Raw genomic sequence first — 16,662 nt, 5'->3', positions numbered from 1 at the left:
AAAAGAACACAAGAAAACAATCCACAATATTAGCCCAAGCACTAACAGACAACAGAGGTGGTCCAAAGAAGGAGAAGACAATCTGAGATTTGCCATATTCAACTTCATTATACAATGAACCATTTTGACACAATGCCTTCACCAGAGGTAAGCAGACTCTTCAAAGTTGAAAAAAGCAAAAGAGCAAATATGAAAGCATTCCTTATAAACCAGCTCACAATAAAAGAGTCCAACAGCGTCAGAACTCGGTTATGCATTCATATTTGCTGCCTGTTACTGCATTCCTTCTGATGCCATAGAGGATAGGAGGTCCTCAAGTCAGGGGCATTTCGAGGACACTGGTGCCTTGATACTAACAGCACCATGTTCCAAAGAATTATGTTGCCCATTCGTTCTAACCTCTCCCTAACATTGCAGTCCATCAGTGTTTCAAGTTTCTTTATTTATTTGCTGTACCGCTCATCTAATTCAATATAACAGAATAAAGTGTCAGAGATGATGAGAATGAATCATACCTCTTCTTTGGAAAGGACTCAGATGATAAATCGATCATGGTGGCCTCTAACAATGAGTGATGTTGAGGGAGACCGAGTCTTTCAATAACAACATATCCCCAGTGACACTGGCAACTTTGGGACCAATGTAGATCAGTTTCCAATGCCAGAGTCGATGGATCCAAATTATCTGAGTCAAAAAGTCATTTGAACTGTTTCTAACAGTAAGGACACAGGCATGGCAGGCAAGAAGTAGCATGTATACATGACAATCCTCTAGAAACTCTAAGCTGGAATAGCATATCCTTTACTAGGCTCTGTCAGTGACGTTACCCGTTACCCTGCTTGTCCCTAGAGAAAAAAAATTCCACATGTAGAAAACCACTTTTGACGAGCAATACTTTAATAATTTGCTCATGGTTCCATCAACAATTTGTAGTATGAAAATCATTTAAATCTTTCTCATATTCTGAGAGAAACCCAAGGTTACACACTATCAAACTTTGGGAGGTGTTAGAGCTCAGAATTTGCAAAAGATAGAAAGATTGTTTTTAAGGAATAAGTAAGGTTAACCAGCTCAAACTCCATGCTGAAATCAATCTTCATTACGGTACAATAAGAACGGAGTATTACATTAAAAAGGAGAGTAAAGTGAGCATATTCAGATAAGGCTTACCAGAAATGCATTCCTTGCATATGAACTTTCCTAGAGGTTTCACAGAGAGCCCAAGACAGCTTAAATGAAACGCACCAAAGCACTGTCCTTCACACAGGAGAAGTTCACCAGCTTTTTCACATAGCTTTTCAATTAAAAAAAAAAAATTAAAATATAAATATAAAAATCATGAAAACAGCAACTTTGTTCATAACATAAACCAAATCACTGGGCAGAATAATTACTCTCACCTAATAACATTTGGCCAATAAAGACTTATGATACATACTGCTTTATATCACCAATTTCTTCTTTATTATGAATTGTAAAAAAAAAAAAAAGACATTTAGTATTTAAGAGAAAATATCCCATTCCCTTTAAACAAAACTCTCTCTTCAGAACACTCTTCCAGTAGAGGTTTATTAGTTCCTAGCTTTACTGAAGTGTTGATTCCATTTTTTTCTTATTATTATCTCTCAACAGGTTAAAACTAGGTCCCAATCAACACCTTCCTTCTGGGATGCCCCTATGCAGTATGCCTCAACAATTTGGTCGATAAAGGAAGGCAGTTCCCTGATGATAAAAGATGAACCACCTAGGATTCACCTTCATGCTCCTCCTGAGACAACTCCCTAGGTTCTGGGGAGAACCTTCCCAGGAGGCAGTCTTCTTCTTCTTGTAGAACACACCCCCAACTGTCATCCATTAGGGGAACAGTCAGAATCACAACCTGACCTTTGACAACTCAGCGCATGGGGAGCCTAGGACACTTATTGTCATGGAATGACCCATTCAAGGGCCCTGAGGTCATACTCAGGTGCCTAGGAGTCTGAAACACTTCCAAATTGCTCCAATTCCACTAGAGCCCTGACACAGCTGTCAAGATGTCCTCAAAGAAGGCCTGAACAAAGGGTGACGCCTGAAATTCATCAGGAGAACCCCCCCCCCCCCCCATCACCAAATCCCCAGGACTAACTAAGGCAAAGGAACATCTGCCATGGGAGTGAGAGTGGGGCCTGGATCAACAGAGACCACATGGGAACAACATGGTCCTTTAGAAAAATGGCTACAATTCCAGCCAAGACTGGCTCCATAACTGCAATCCAATGAGCTGCTGTTGAGGTAAAAAGTCAGTGGTTTGAACCATAAGTTGTTGCCATAGATCCTAAGAAACACGCAGCCAGATCTTACTGTCCTCCCTGCACAGACAGGGCAGTAGGAGCCAACTGTTCTGCTGAGGCACAAATTCCCCCAATATCTACATCTACATTCTACTGGAACCAGGGGCTGTGGAACCTCCCCACTTTCACTATCCTTGGAAGGACACCTGGCTTATCTGTTATTTATTTGCTGTGGATTTACTCATTGGAAAGTACTCACCAAATAAGGTTAAGCTAAGATCAACTGTACTCTGGCTTTTTATTTTAAAAAAGCAGAGAGCCTAAGGAGTAGGAAGGGTGATTTAAAAAAAAAATGTTTTGTTTTTTTTTTAGAAATATGACATCCTGTTGGCAGAGATCCCTTATAGCCTTCTGCCAGTCTTACCACCTGAAGTGGAATCCCTCAGCTCAAGGGTCAGGGACACAGAAGGCATTGACATTCTGAGAACAACCACAAAAAAAGTCTATAGAACAATTCCCAAGGGCACCAACCATGGACTCTACCCTCAAGGCTACAGGACACAAACTACTTACTACAGAGTCAGGTCTATCTCCAAATCCTGCTGCACCAGTCCTAACTATACCACCTGCAGAAGGAAGAGAAATACTGAAGCTCCAGGCTGCCATCAATCCTCGTATATATTCCAGTCTTAAAATACTAATATTGCTGACGAACAGATCATGTCAATGGAAAATTCAGATTTTCTGATTTCAGCTGCAGGTAGGGCAACACAACCCACTGAGCTCAACTGGAGTAACAGGATAGCAATGACACTTACCTGTAACAGGTATTCTCCGAGGACAGAGGGCTTATAATCCTCATAAGTGGGGTCAGCAATCTGCGCCGGCACAGGAACCAGCATTTGAAATAGCAAAACCTTTTGCTGTAGCCTTCTGAGAGCACTGTGTGTCTAACTGTGCATGTGCTGAGTGCCCCCTCCCCACCCCCCGACGTGCAGCCACACACCTCAGTTAACTGAAGAGTAAAGAGAGATAGTGGAGGCAACTCCTAGGAGAGGTGGGAGGGATTGTGAGGAATATCAGTCTGCTGTCCTCGAAGAATACCTGCTACAGGTTAAGTATTTTCACTTTCTCTAAGGACAAGAAGGCTGAATAATCCTCAAAAGTGGGGTATCCCTAGCATACAGGCTCACTCTGGGCCTCACATTTGGCGAAGAAGTAACGTAGCTTAACTTGAAACTATGTAAACTAGCAGTCTGGAACAAAGTAAAAACAGGCCTAGGGGGTGGAGTTGGATTCTAAACCCCAGATTCTGCAGCACCGACTGCCCAAAACGACTGTTGCGTTGGGTATCCTGCTCAACACAGTAGTGTGATGTGAATGTGTGGACTGAAGACCATGTTGTAGCTTTGCAAATCTCTTCAATGGAGGCTGACATTAAGTGAGACACTGACGCAGCCATGGCTCTGAAATTATGATATTGTACAATCAGGGACTCAAATATACTACCGGAGCCTTCGTGTTATAAATTACAAATTTGCTCCAGACTGTTGAAATACAAAACTCTTTATTGAACACATGCGCTTCAAAACCTGCTCATGTGCATTTTAAAATCTGTAAATACACACACAACTCTCTTCTGTCTTTCATACCCATTCACTCCTGTAGCGTGTCTGCTTAGTGACTCTATAAGCGTTTAAAGTTTTATACAACTTGCTGTTTTGAATATTATTGCACTGCACATTATATTTCACATTTTACATTCCTCAAATAATATCACAGTGTTACACAAAATTAAAGGCAAACATTCTTTGTAATTCTGCTGTCTTTGATCTTCCAGTTTCCCTTTCTTACAATGTCTATTTTGAGGGTTTGCAAAAAGTCTCCAGTGCTTTCCTCAATAAGTAAATGAGTCTGCTTTCAATACTCTTCAGGCACTACGTTGGAGGAATGAGTTACTCATGGTAAAATTTGCTGTGGTCCTTAACCAAACGTCGGTTCCTCTATGCAGGACCGCATTTCGTTTTCTTCCTCAGGAGGAACCACCATATCATTTAAACTGATCTGCTTGGCAGCCTGCCAGCATGAACCCTTCTCAGGTCAGAAATCAACTGCCGTGGCTCTGACTGTGTCAGTCAGTCAGTCAGTCAGAGCCACGGCAGTTGATTTCTGACCTGAGAAGGGTTCATGCTGGCAGGCTGCCAAGCAGATCAGTTTAAATGATATGGTGGTTCCTCCTGAGGAAGAAAACGAAATGCGGTCCTGCATAGAGGAACCGACGTTTGGTTAAGGACCACAGCAAATTTTACCATGAGTAACTCATTCCTCCAACGTAGTGCCTGAAGAGTATTGAAAGCAGACTCATTTACTTATTGAGGAAAGCACTGGAGACTTTTTGCAAACCCTCAAAATAGACATTGTAAGAAAGGGAAACTGGAAGATCAAAGACAGCAGAATTACAAAGAATGTTTGCCTTTAATTTTGTGTAACACTGATATTTATTTGAGGAATGTAAAATGTGAAATATAATGTGCAGTGCAATAATATTCAAAACAGCAAGTTGTATAAAACTTTAAACGCTTATAGAGTCACTAAGCAGACACGCTACAGGAGTGAATGGGTATGAAAGACAGAAGAGAGTTGTGTGTGTATTTACAGATTTTAAAATGCACATGAGCAGGTTTTGAAGCGCATGTGTTCAATAAAGAGTTTTGTATTTCAACAGTCTGGAGCAAATTTGTAATTTATAATCTGAAATTATGAGCCATGACATGGCCCTCCAGAGTCAGCCCAGCTTGGGCACAAGCGAAGGAAATGCAATCTGCTAGCCAACTGGAAATGGTGCATTTATACCCTTGGCAACTCCCTTCCTGTTGGGATCAAAAGCAACAACTGGGCGGACTACCAGAGGGCTTTGTCCACTCCATGTAAAAGGCCAATGCTCTCTTGTAGTCCAAGGTGTGCAAGCTGCTTTCGCCAGGGTGGGCGTGAGGACGGTGAAAAAATGTTGGCAAGACAATTAACTGGTTCAGATAGAACTCTGTTGTGATGAAACTTAGTATAAGGTACATCCACAACTAAGTACTGAAGCTCACTGACCCTACGAGCTGAAGTAACAGCCACCAAAAAAAGACCTTCCAGGTCAAGTACTTCAGATGGCAGGAATTCAGAGGCTCAAAAAGAGCTTTCATCAGCTGGGTGAGAACAATATTTAGATCCCATGACACTGGTAGAGGTTTGACAGGGGGCTCTGATGGGAGTAAATCTCTCGGGAAGTGAACAACTAAAGTATGATCAGAGATAGACTTACCTTCAACATGCTAAGCACTAGTCGCACTAAGGTGAACCCATAAGGAGTTGGCCATTTAAAAGAGTATCATCTCAGTGGAATTTTTCCTGGAAGCAAGCAAGACCCAGGATACACCCTCCGAAAGACCTAAGGAAGCGACTTCTATACTCTCAACATCCAAAGACTGGAACGTAGAAGCAACCCCTTGTCCAATCTCCACGGTTCTCTGGAGGACAATTCCAGAACAAGAAGGAACCAAATCTAACGCGGCCAAGAAGACGCAATCAGGATCATGGTTCTGCGGTCTTGCTTGAGTTTCAGCAACGTCTTCCCCACCAAAGGTATGGGAGAATAAGCATACAGGAAGCCTTCCCCCCAATCCAGGAGAAAGGCATCCGACGCTAGCCTGCCATGGGCCTGAAGTCTGGAACAGAAATGAGGGACCTTGTGGTTGACTTGAGTGGCAGAGAGATCCACCAAGGGGGTGCCCAACACTTGGATCTTGCGTACCACTCTGGAATTGAGCGACCACTCGTGAGGTTACATTATCCTGCTCAACCTGTCGGCCAGACTGTTGTTTACGCCTGCCAGATACGTGGCCTGAAGAAACATGCCGTACCGGCGAGCCCAAAGCCACATTCTGATGGCCTCCTGAGACAGGGGGCGAGATCCGGTGCCCCCCTGATTGTCTGCCTGAATTTGAATAATTTGCTGGGATAGCCGATCCCTGAAAGCCTTTAGAGCGTTCCAGACCACTCGCAACTCCAGGAGATTGATCTGTAAATCTTGTTCCTGGAAAGACCAACTCCCTTAGGTGTGAAGCCCATCGACATGAGCTCCCCAACCCAGGAGAGGCGCATCCGTAATCAGCACTTTTTGTGGCTGAGGAATTTGGAAGGGACGTCCCAGAGTCAAATTGGATCGAATTGTCCACCAATGCAGGGATTGGAGAAAACTCGTGGACAGCAAGACTACATCCTCTAGGTCCCCAGCAGCTTGGTACCACTGAGAAGCTAGGGTCCATTGAGCTGATCTCATGTGAAGGCGGGCCATGGGAATCACATGAACTGTGGAGGCCATGTAGCCGAGCAATCTCAACATCTGCCGAGCTGTGATCTGCTGCAACGCCCGCACCCAGGAAATGAGAGACAGGAGATTGTTGGCTCTCGTTTCGGGGAGGTAGGCACGAGCCGTCTGAGAGTCCAGCAGAGCTCCTATGAATTCTAGGTTCTGTACTGGAAGAAGATGGGACTTTGGATAATTGATCACTCACCCTAGTAGCTCCAAGAGTCGAATAGTTATCTGCATGGACCGTAGAGCTCCTGCCTTGGAGGTGTTCTTCACCAGCCAATCGTCAAGATAAGGGAACACGTGCATTCCCAGTCTGCTCACAGGCGCCGCTACGACAGCCAGGCATTTTGTAAACACCCTGGGCGCAGAGGCGAGACCAAAGGGTAGCACACAATACTGAAAATGCCATGTTCCCACACGAAATCGAAGATACTGTCTGTGAGATGGCAGTATCGGGATGCAAGTGTAAGCGTCCTTTAAGTCCAGAGAGCATAGCCAATCGTTTGCCTGAATCATGGGAAGAAGGGTGCCCAGGGAAAGCATCCTGAACTTTTCTCGGACCAGATATTTGTTTAGGGCCCTTAGGTGTAGGACGGGACGCATACCCCCTGTTTTCTTTTCCACAAGGAAGTACCTGGAATAGAATACCAACCCTTCCTGCCCCGGTGGCACGGACTCGACCGCAGAGGCGCTGAGAAGGGCGGAGAGCTCCTCTGCAAGTACCTGCTTGTGCTGGAAGCTGAAGGACTGAGCTCCCGGCGGACAATTTGGAGGTTTTGAGATCAAATTGAGGCAGTATCCCAGCCAGACTATTTGGAGAACCCACTGGTCGGAGGTTATGAGAGGCCACCTTTGGTGAAAAAATCTTATCCTTCCCCCGACCGGCAGATCGTCTGGCACGGACACTTTGGTTTTGGTTATGCTTGCCTGGAGCCAGTCAAAAGTCCGTCCCTTGCTTTTGCTGGGGAGCTCCCAGGGCCTGTTGAGGCACACGCTGTTGATGGGAACAAGTGCGCTGGGGTTTAGCCTGGGCAGCAGGTGAAAGGGAGGATTGTACCTATACTTATTAGAAGAATAGGGAACAGTCCTCCTTCCCCCATAAAACCTCAGTTGAGGTAGATGCTGAAGGCGTACGGTGGGAGAATTTGTCGAAAGCGGTGTCCCACTGGTGGAGTTGCTCTACCACCTGCTCGACCTTTTCTCCAAAAATATTATCCCCCGGCAAGGAGCATCTGCAATCCGCTGCTGGACTCTATTCTCCAGGTCGGAGGCATGCAGCCATGAGAGTCTGCGCATCACCACACCTTGAGCAGCAGCTCTGGACGCGACATCAAAAGAATCGTAAACACCCCTGGCCAGGAATTTACGACACGCCTTCAGCTGCCTGACCACCTGCTGAAAAGGCTTGGCCTGCTCAGAAGGGAGCTTGTCCACCAACTGCAGCACATTGTTCAGCATATGAATGCTTGTATAGAGCTGGTATGACTGGATTTTGGAAATGAGCATTGCAGAATGGTAGGCCTTCCGCCCAAAAGAATCCAAGGTTCTAGAGTCACGGCCCGGGGGCGCCGAAGCTTACTCCCTAGAACTCTTGACCTTCTTAAGGGCCAGATCCACCACACCAGAGTCATGGGGCAACTGGGTCCTCATTAACTCTGGATCCCCATGGAACCGATACTGGGATTCAATTTTCTTGGGAATGTGGGGATTAGATAACGGCTTCGCCCAGTTCGCCAGCAATGTCTGAGGACATGATGCATGGGTACAGTGGACGATTCCTTAGGTAGCGAAGGATAGTCCAAAAGCTCAAACATTTCAGCCCTTGGCTCATCCTCTGTAACCAAAGGGAAGGGAATAGCCGTAGACATTTCCCGGACAAAGGCCGCGAAAGACAGACTCTCAGGAGGAGAAAGCTGCCTTTCAGGAGAGGGAGTAGAATCAGAGGGGAGACCACAAGACTCTTCATCAGAGAAATATCTCGTGTCCTCCTCTGCTTCCCACGAGGCCTCACCATCGATATTGGACACTAGTTCGTGAACTTCAGTCTGAAGCTGGGCCCCTCTTGACTCCGTGGAAACCTGGCCATGGTGGGTACGCCGAGAGGAAGACTCCCTCCATCAATGTCATCGGGGAGTTAGCCTGGGAGGCCGCCGAGGCAGGTACAGCAAGCGGTACCGGGACCTCACCATGGGCAAGCCAGCTGCTGCCTCTCTCAACGGCACCGGTGGCACAAGCACCCCCCGGTACCGGAGCAGACGGGCGTAGCAGCTCTTCCAGGATCCCTGGAAGAATGGCACGGAGGCTCTCGTTCAGAGCGGCTGTCGAGGAAGGCAATGGGGCCGGTACCGGCGACGAGCTCAGAATCTGCCTGGGGCGCGGAGGCGGTACCGGGCTGTCTGGAGCAGAGCGCATTGACACCTCTTGTATGGAGGGCGAGCAGTCCTCCCGGCGTCGACGCTTAGCGGGTGCTGAATCCTTCGGTGTCCCAGAGCTCTCGATACCGTGATGGGAAGGTGACCGATGACGATGCTTCTTTGCCTTCGCACGAAGCACGTCACCGGTACCTCCCGGTACCAAAGAGGAGGACGTTGAATCCAAACGCCTCCTCGGGGCCGGGACCGAAACAGGTCGATCCCGGGGGGTCTGTATCGCAGGAGCCCTCGAGGCAGGCGGAGACCTACTCGAGGGCTCACCGCTACCAGCAGGGGAACGGACAGCCCTCACCTGCACTCCTGATGATGATGCACCCTCCGACGACATCGATACCTCCGATGACCTCGGTACCGCGGGCGTCGAAGTACCGGATGAGGCTCCGAACAAAAGGTTCCACTGAGCCACTCTCACCGCCTGGGTCCTCTTCTTCAACAGAAGACAGAGTGCAGGCTTGGGGACAATGACCAGCCCCCAGACACTGAAGACACGAAACGTGCCTATCAGTGAGCGACATCTTCCGGCTGCACCGCGTGCACTTCTTGAAGCTGCTGGCAGGCTTCGATGACATGGGCAGAAAAATCACGCCGGCGAAATCAAAATTTTTGATGATGCCAATAAGAGAGCACCAAAAACAGAGAAAAACCCATACGGGCGGCCGAAAAGACCGCTTCCGACGAACGAATGAAAACTTAACGGGGAAAAAAACTAAAGAAGAGTAAAAGGTGTCTTTTTTTTTTGACAAGAATACGAACGGAGAACTTTCTGAACACTTTCCAAAAGGAAAAAAGCGGCGAAAAACGCACAAGGGGTCTCCTTGGGGCACAAAACGACCGTAAACAGCCGTCTTGAGCCGCGGAAAAAAAGATTGAAGAGCACGCTCTCGTGTGGGCAGGAAGACGGTCGCGCATGCGCATCGTGCATGGGCACGCGAGGGCTAGCAAACGTTTGTTACTAGGAAGATCTCCGATCTGGGGCTGCCGATGGACGTCACCCACATGTGAGAACAAGCAGCCTGCTTGTCCTCGGAGAAAGTGAAATAACTACATAAGACACTCCAAGATTAGGTGGGAAGGTATGAAAGAATTAATGGCCTGCTGTCCATGGAAAAAATGTGCTACAGGTAAGCATCTTCACTTTCTCCGGGGAAAAGCGGGCCAGATCATCCTCACATGTGGGAATCCCTAGCTTCCAGGCTCAGCGAAAAGAGTAGGACAATAAAAACTCACAACGGCAAGTTCTAGATCAAATTTAACTGAAACTATATACAAATTTTATGACTGCAGCCTGGAACAGAACAAAATTAGCCTAGGAGGGTGAAGTTGGATTCTAGAGCCCAAACAAAATTCTGCAGAGCTGTCTGTTCAAACAGACTATCTTGTTGGGTGTCTTCCTCAAGACAATAGTGAGATGTAAATACAGCCTTGCAAATCTCTTCTATAAAGGCTGACCTCAAGTGGGCTACCAACGTCGCCATCACTCTGACATTTTGAGCCTTAATATGACCCTCAAGCGTCAACCCAGCTAAGGCATAAGTGAAGGAAATGCAAGCAGCCAGTCAACTGAAGACTGTGCGTTAGATGATGGCGACCCCCATCCTACTGGGATCAAAAGAAACAAAACGCTAGGTGGACTGTCTGAAGGGTCTAGTCCGCTCCAGGTAAAAGGCCAATGCATGCTTACAGTCCAAGGTCCTATAATACAGGTGAAGGTTTGACAGGGAGCTTTGACAACAGCAAACTTCTCATGAAGCGAACAACTAAAGGCTATCCAGAGATGGGCTTACCCTCTACATGATAATGGTAAGCACTAAATGTAGTGAGGTGAACCTTTAGAGTTAGTCTTAACACCATACTTGGAGAGGTGTAGAAGGTATTCAAAGCAGGATCTGTGTAGGGCAAGAAAGAGGATATAGGTCCTTGCCCTCACAACAGACGGCAAACCTCCTCCATTTAAACGAGTAACACCACTTGGTGGAATCTTTCCTGGAAGCCAGCAACACCTGGGAGACACCCTCTGACAGATAGAGAGGAGCAAATTCTAGCCTCTCAAAATCCAGGCTGTGAAGGCCAGAGACTGGAGATTGGGATGTAGAAGAGATCTCTTATTTTGCGTTAGGAGGATAGGAAAACATTCAAATCTCCAAGGTTCTTTGGGAGGATAACTCCAGAAAAAGGGGGAACCAGATCTGCCTGACCCAGTATGGGGCTATCAGAATCATGGTTCACTAGTATTGCTTGAGTTTCAGCAAAGTCTTCCAAATGACAGGAATGGGAGGATACACATACAGAACGTCGTTCCCCCAGTGGAGGAGGAAGGCATCTGATGCTAGTCTACTGTGTGTCCTGAGCCTGGAACAAAACTGATGTAATCTAATTATAAGGAGTGGAAAGATCCACCAAAGAGATGCCCCATACCTGGAAAATCTCACGGTCAACACCCATACTGAGCAACCACTCGTGCAGTTGCATGACCCTGCTCTGTCTATCGGCATCTGGATGGCCTCCAGATAGAGGGTATGATCTGGAACCCCCAGCATGTTGATGTAGTACACTTAAGTCTGATTCTCTGTTTGAATGAGTACAATTTGGTTGAACAGCCTATCTCTGAAAGTATTTAGTGTGTTCCACATTGCCCAGAGCTCCAGAAGGTAGATGTGAAGATCTGTCTCCTGAGCTGACCAAGCACCTTAAGTTGAAGCCCATATAAATGAGCGCCCCACCCCAGGTGAGATGCATCCATTGTCAGCACGTTGTCAGACTGGATTGAACTTGCCCATGAGAGGAGGGACTGAACACTGGTTTCACCTAGATGACAAAAGGCACGACTCTGCCAGGAAGCTAGGGTCCTCTGGGCAGTTCTCATGTACAGATGGGCCAATGGATTAACATTTATTTATTTATTTTTGTTACATTTGTACCCCGCACTTTCCCACTCATGGCAGACTCAATGCGGCTAACATGGGGCAATGGAGGCACAGTGGAGGCCATGTGGTCTAGAAACCTCAACATCTTCCGAGCTGTGACCTGCTGGCTGGCTCAAACCCAAGTGAAAAGAGCAAACAAAGCGTCCGCTCTTAGCACAGGGAGAGGCTTCTGCCTGCTGCGTGTATAACAGGGCTCCTATGAATTCTAGTTGCTCACCTCTGAGCAGATGGGCCTTGGGGGAGTTTAAAACAAACCCTAGTTGCTCCAGCACCCGAATAGTTGTTCGCATGGTCTCATGAGCACTGTCTTCCGAAGTGCTCTTCACCAATCATCCAGGTAGGCAAATACCGTAAGAAACTGGGTGAACACCTTGGGAGCTGACAGAAGGTCAAAAGGACATCAGATGAAACAATAGCAGCGCGGGAATAGGGCTTCAATTGAGCTGCTTTTTAAAACTGCTATTTCACTTCCCGATTGCCTCATACAAGGAGATTTTGTTAGCATATAAGGTGTCCTGAACGACAGCGTTCTACAAGAGGTCCGATACCAGTAAATATTTAGCTCCCCACTGGGAAAAAAAGAGCCAGCAAAGTGAAAGCGGCAGAACTGCATGGCAGCAAAATGGCTCGAGTCCGAAGTGGAGGACGACTGTTGGGAGTCCAAATTAGAGGACGACTCGAGCACAGATTCAGATGCTTCCTGTGGCATGATCTGAGCGCGGGATATAAAAAAATGGAAGCAGGAACTCAAGGCAGATTTTTCAGCTGGTACACCAGTACCTGAAATCCATGCTGGCAGGAATCAAAAAGGAGATGGGAGCTCAGTCAGCAAAACAGGAAGAGAGGGGAGACTCGCCCACTGTGAGGACTGTACTGAGGGGGTATAATCCTTCTACGACTTCTAAAGCACAGAGACCAAGCTACTCTGGAAACAGGTTGAAGACCTAGTGAACAGGTCACGCAGAAACAATCTCTTTCAGAGGTGTTCCAGAAGCAGCAGCTTTTGCGAACTGTGCAGAAGTGACTAAAGTTATCATACCCCATATTCTGCAATTGGAAGATCCCGCACACGCAGCGCTTCATGACCTACCAACCAGAAATACTTCAAAATCAACACGAACGTCCCTAAACCTGCACTGCCCAAGCTGCAAAGGACTCAAATACAAAACAACACACACATCCAATTTTTCCTACATACGTACACAATTGCGGAACGCACTTCCAAAAGCCTTAAAAACTATCTACGACCACCTACACTTCCGGAGAACACTAAAAACACTTGTTCAAAAAGGCATACCCTACCAACCCAACATAAAAGCCTGACCGCTGCAACACAACAAAACCAAAATACAGTATAGACAACACAATTCTTCCGTGTACGATGCCCCTAAGTGGCTATGCCACATGAACCTTATTTCTACATCACTCTGTATTTGTTTACACTGGAGTCTGCAATCGCATCTCCGGCACTATGTAAGCCACATTGAGCCTGCAAATACGTGGGAAAATGTGGGAAACATATGTAATAAATAGAGCACACAGGGCGCTTGTGAATAAGACAATAATCCACGGGACATTGTGGTGTGTATGTGTAGGCTTTATCCCCAGGAGACATATGGTATGCCTTACAGCAGTTACAAGTGGCCACACTACTAGAGGAAGCCACAGTGAACATGCATACACCATATTCGCAACTGTAGGCCTCTAAGCAGCACAGAGTACAGAGGGGCAAGTCACAAGCTCGCATGGATTCTTGCCTACTTAGCCCTCCTAAGGAGAGGTTAGAATATCCTGCTACTTGAAGCACCCCACACCTTTGATGAGGGGGTCCCGGAAGTTCATTGGAACAAAGCCTATCCCAGGGGCACTGGCTAGATAAAGTGCCTATTTTTTTGTTCTGAATTAGTTATGGTGTGCCTCTACTGGGAAACAGAGGATTCTGGCATTGCTCAATTTGGGTTGGACGAGTGAACTGGACGTGAATGCTAAATCTGTATGAATCATGGATGTGTCACATATTTGAGGGATGTGCTGCTCTTCCAGGAGACTTGAGGCTCATGAGTAGAAGGGCACTGTCATAACGTACTATGCCCATATTCCTGGAATATGGGGAAGGATGGAGGGCGGGAGAGGGGTGGAGGATTCTAGGAAAGGTGGGAGAGACAGGGTGGGTAGGTAGGGACGAGGAGGGGGGTACAGAGAATATGCTCTTTTTCATTGGATTTAGGTATGATCAGTTGGATTACTGCATGGCTCCAATATGGGTGGGCTAATTTCTCGGAGGGAATTACGGGGTTAACCATCTTAATGTTGGAACTTTGAATGTGAAAGGTTGAAACTCTCCGCACAAGAGTAGTTTGCTGTTTAAGGAGTGCAAGAGATTAAGCCTGGGGATGGTCTTCCTACAGGAAACCCATTTTAAAAAGAGCAGTGAGAAACTGCTTTATCATAGGGAATATCCTATATTTTTTTTTAGATCTTCCAAGGATGGGTAAAAAAAAAGTGGGGTGTGGCTATAACGGTGCACAAAAATATTGTATTTAAACTGCAAGCTGTTCATAAAGATGATAGGAAAATTAGGTTCTTACCGTGATAATTTTCTTTCCTTTAGTCATAGCAGATGCAGCCATTACAGATGGATTGTGTCCATCAACCAGCAGAGGGAGATAGAGAGCACACTTTTTTCAGTGCCTCACACCAGCTTGCTCCACTGCCTCTCTTCAGTATTTGAAGCTTCAAAAGCAGTATAGCAAACCGCAATGGGAATAACATGAGCTTTCCTCACAGCAAACGATGGCCCTACAACAAAGGGCATTAACTCAGAATGGAGGGAATGAAACATCCTCCCAGAGGGAATAAACATCCTCCAAAACATGAAACTGGAGGGAATTAAGTCATCCTCCTTTAATTGAACAAGAATCCTGAAGACTGTTTTCCGACTTTCTCCCAAGGACGGAATCTCCAGGAAACACGAACATAACCTGAAATAGATTTACAGCAGATAGCATCAGACAGGGAGGGATCATGGCTGCATCTGCTATGACTAAAGGAAAGAAAATTATCACATAAGAACCTAATTTTCCCTTCCTTGTCATCAAGCAGATGCAGCCATTACAGATGGGATGCATCAAAGCAATCCCTAGATAGGGCGGAAACAAGCCACACCACGCGCCAGCACTTGCGCTCCAAAATGTGCGTCCCTCCTGGCAGCCAAATCCAGCCTGTAATGTCGGGCAAAGGAGAGCTTAGAAGCCCATGTTGCTGCACTACAAATCTCTTGAAGAGAGAGTGCTCCAGTTTCAGCCCAAGAGGAGGAAATTCCTCTAGTGGAATGCGCCTTAAAGGCTACAAGCGGAGGCCGGCCGGCAAGCAAATAAGCTGAAAAGATAGATTCTTTGAGCCAGCGGGCAATAGTGGCTTTAGACACTGGAGACCCTCTGCAAGGACCTGATAGCAAAACAAACAGATGATCAGAGGTCCTGAAAGAGTTAGTAACTCGCAGATACTGCAGCAGAGTCCTGCGCACATCCAACAGGTGCAATTGCCCAAAAGATTCTGGAAACTCCTCCTCGACAAAGGAGGGCAAGAAAATAGGTTGGTTTAGGAGAAATGCTGAAACCACCTTAGGCAAGAAGGAAGGCACGGTCTGAACCGTGACCCCGGACTCTGAAAACTGCAGAAAAGGGTCTCTACAGGACAGCGCCTGGAGCTCTGACACCCGTCTCGCCAAAGTAATGGCCACTAACAAGACGGTCTTCAGTGTCAAATCTTTCTCTGAAGCACGCCGAAGCGGTCACCCTGAAGGGCCTTCAGCAGTAGCCCCAGGTTCCAAGCTGGAGAAGGTGCATGCACGGGAGGACTGAGCCGAAGCACCCCTCTAAGAAACCGTGCCACATCTGGATGAGCAGCTAAAGACACGCCTTCAACCTTGCCACGCAGGGAGGCCAACGCTGCCCACTTGCACCCGCAGGGAATTATAGGCCAAGCCTTTTTGTACACCATCCTGCAAAAAGTCCAGAATCGGCGAGACAGGAGCCCGCAGGGGTGTGATCTCTCTGGAAGCACACCAGACTTCAAACTGGCGCCAAATCCTGGCATAAGCCACGGAAGTGGAACGCTTGCTGGCTTGCAGGAGAGTGGTAATTACTTTATTGGAATAGCCTCTGCCTCTCAATCGCCAGGCCATAAGACCAAATCGGCCGGCGTCCTCCATGGTCACCGGACCCTGTGACAAGAGGTTGGGAACCAGAGGTAACTGAAGGGGATCCTCTACGAGCATCTGTCAGAGGTCCGCATACCAAGGCCTCCTGGGCCAATCCGGGGCGACGAGAACCACTTCTCCTGGATGCAGCCGAACCCGCAGGAGCACTCGCCCTATCAAGGGCCACGGAGGGAACACATACAGTAGGCCCGGAGGCCAGGGTTGAGCCAAGTCATCCAACCCCGCCGCGCGAGGATCTCTCCGTCTGCTGAAGAAGCACGGGACTTTGGCATTGGTGCTTGTCGCCATTAGATCCATCACAGGCTTGCCCCACTTGGCACATATCTGCAGGAACACTTCGTCTGCAAGTTCCCACTCCGCTGGATCGATCTGATGCCTGCTTAGATAATCGGCTTGCACGTTGCTCTGACCTGCAATGTGAGCTGCCGACAGAAACTGTAGATGCAGCTCGGCC

At 47.3% G+C, this 16,662-nt stretch overlaps 1 protein-coding gene across 1 annotated transcript in view; it reads right to left on the bottom strand.

Annotated features, from left to right (window-relative positions):
- NSD2 (nuclear receptor binding SET domain protein 2) overlaps positions 1-16,662 on the bottom strand; it is a 505,993-nt gene that overhangs the window by 250,082 nt on the left and 239,249 nt on the right. The window contains exon 12 of the mRNA XM_030191106.1: positions 1,171-1,294. Coding sequence (XP_030046966.1) covers positions 1,171-1,294 — 124 coding nt within the window. The remainder of the gene's footprint in view (positions 1-1,170; positions 1,295-16,662) is intronic.

The sequence above is a fragment of the Microcaecilia unicolor genome, chromosome 2 (assembly GCF_901765095.1).
Source record: "Microcaecilia unicolor chromosome 2, aMicUni1.1, whole genome shotgun sequence".
NCBI lineage: Eukaryota > Metazoa > Chordata > Amphibia > Gymnophiona > Siphonopidae > Microcaecilia > Microcaecilia unicolor.
Note: the sequence above shows the minus strand (reverse complement) of the source record. Positions and strands in the feature narration are given on the sequence as shown.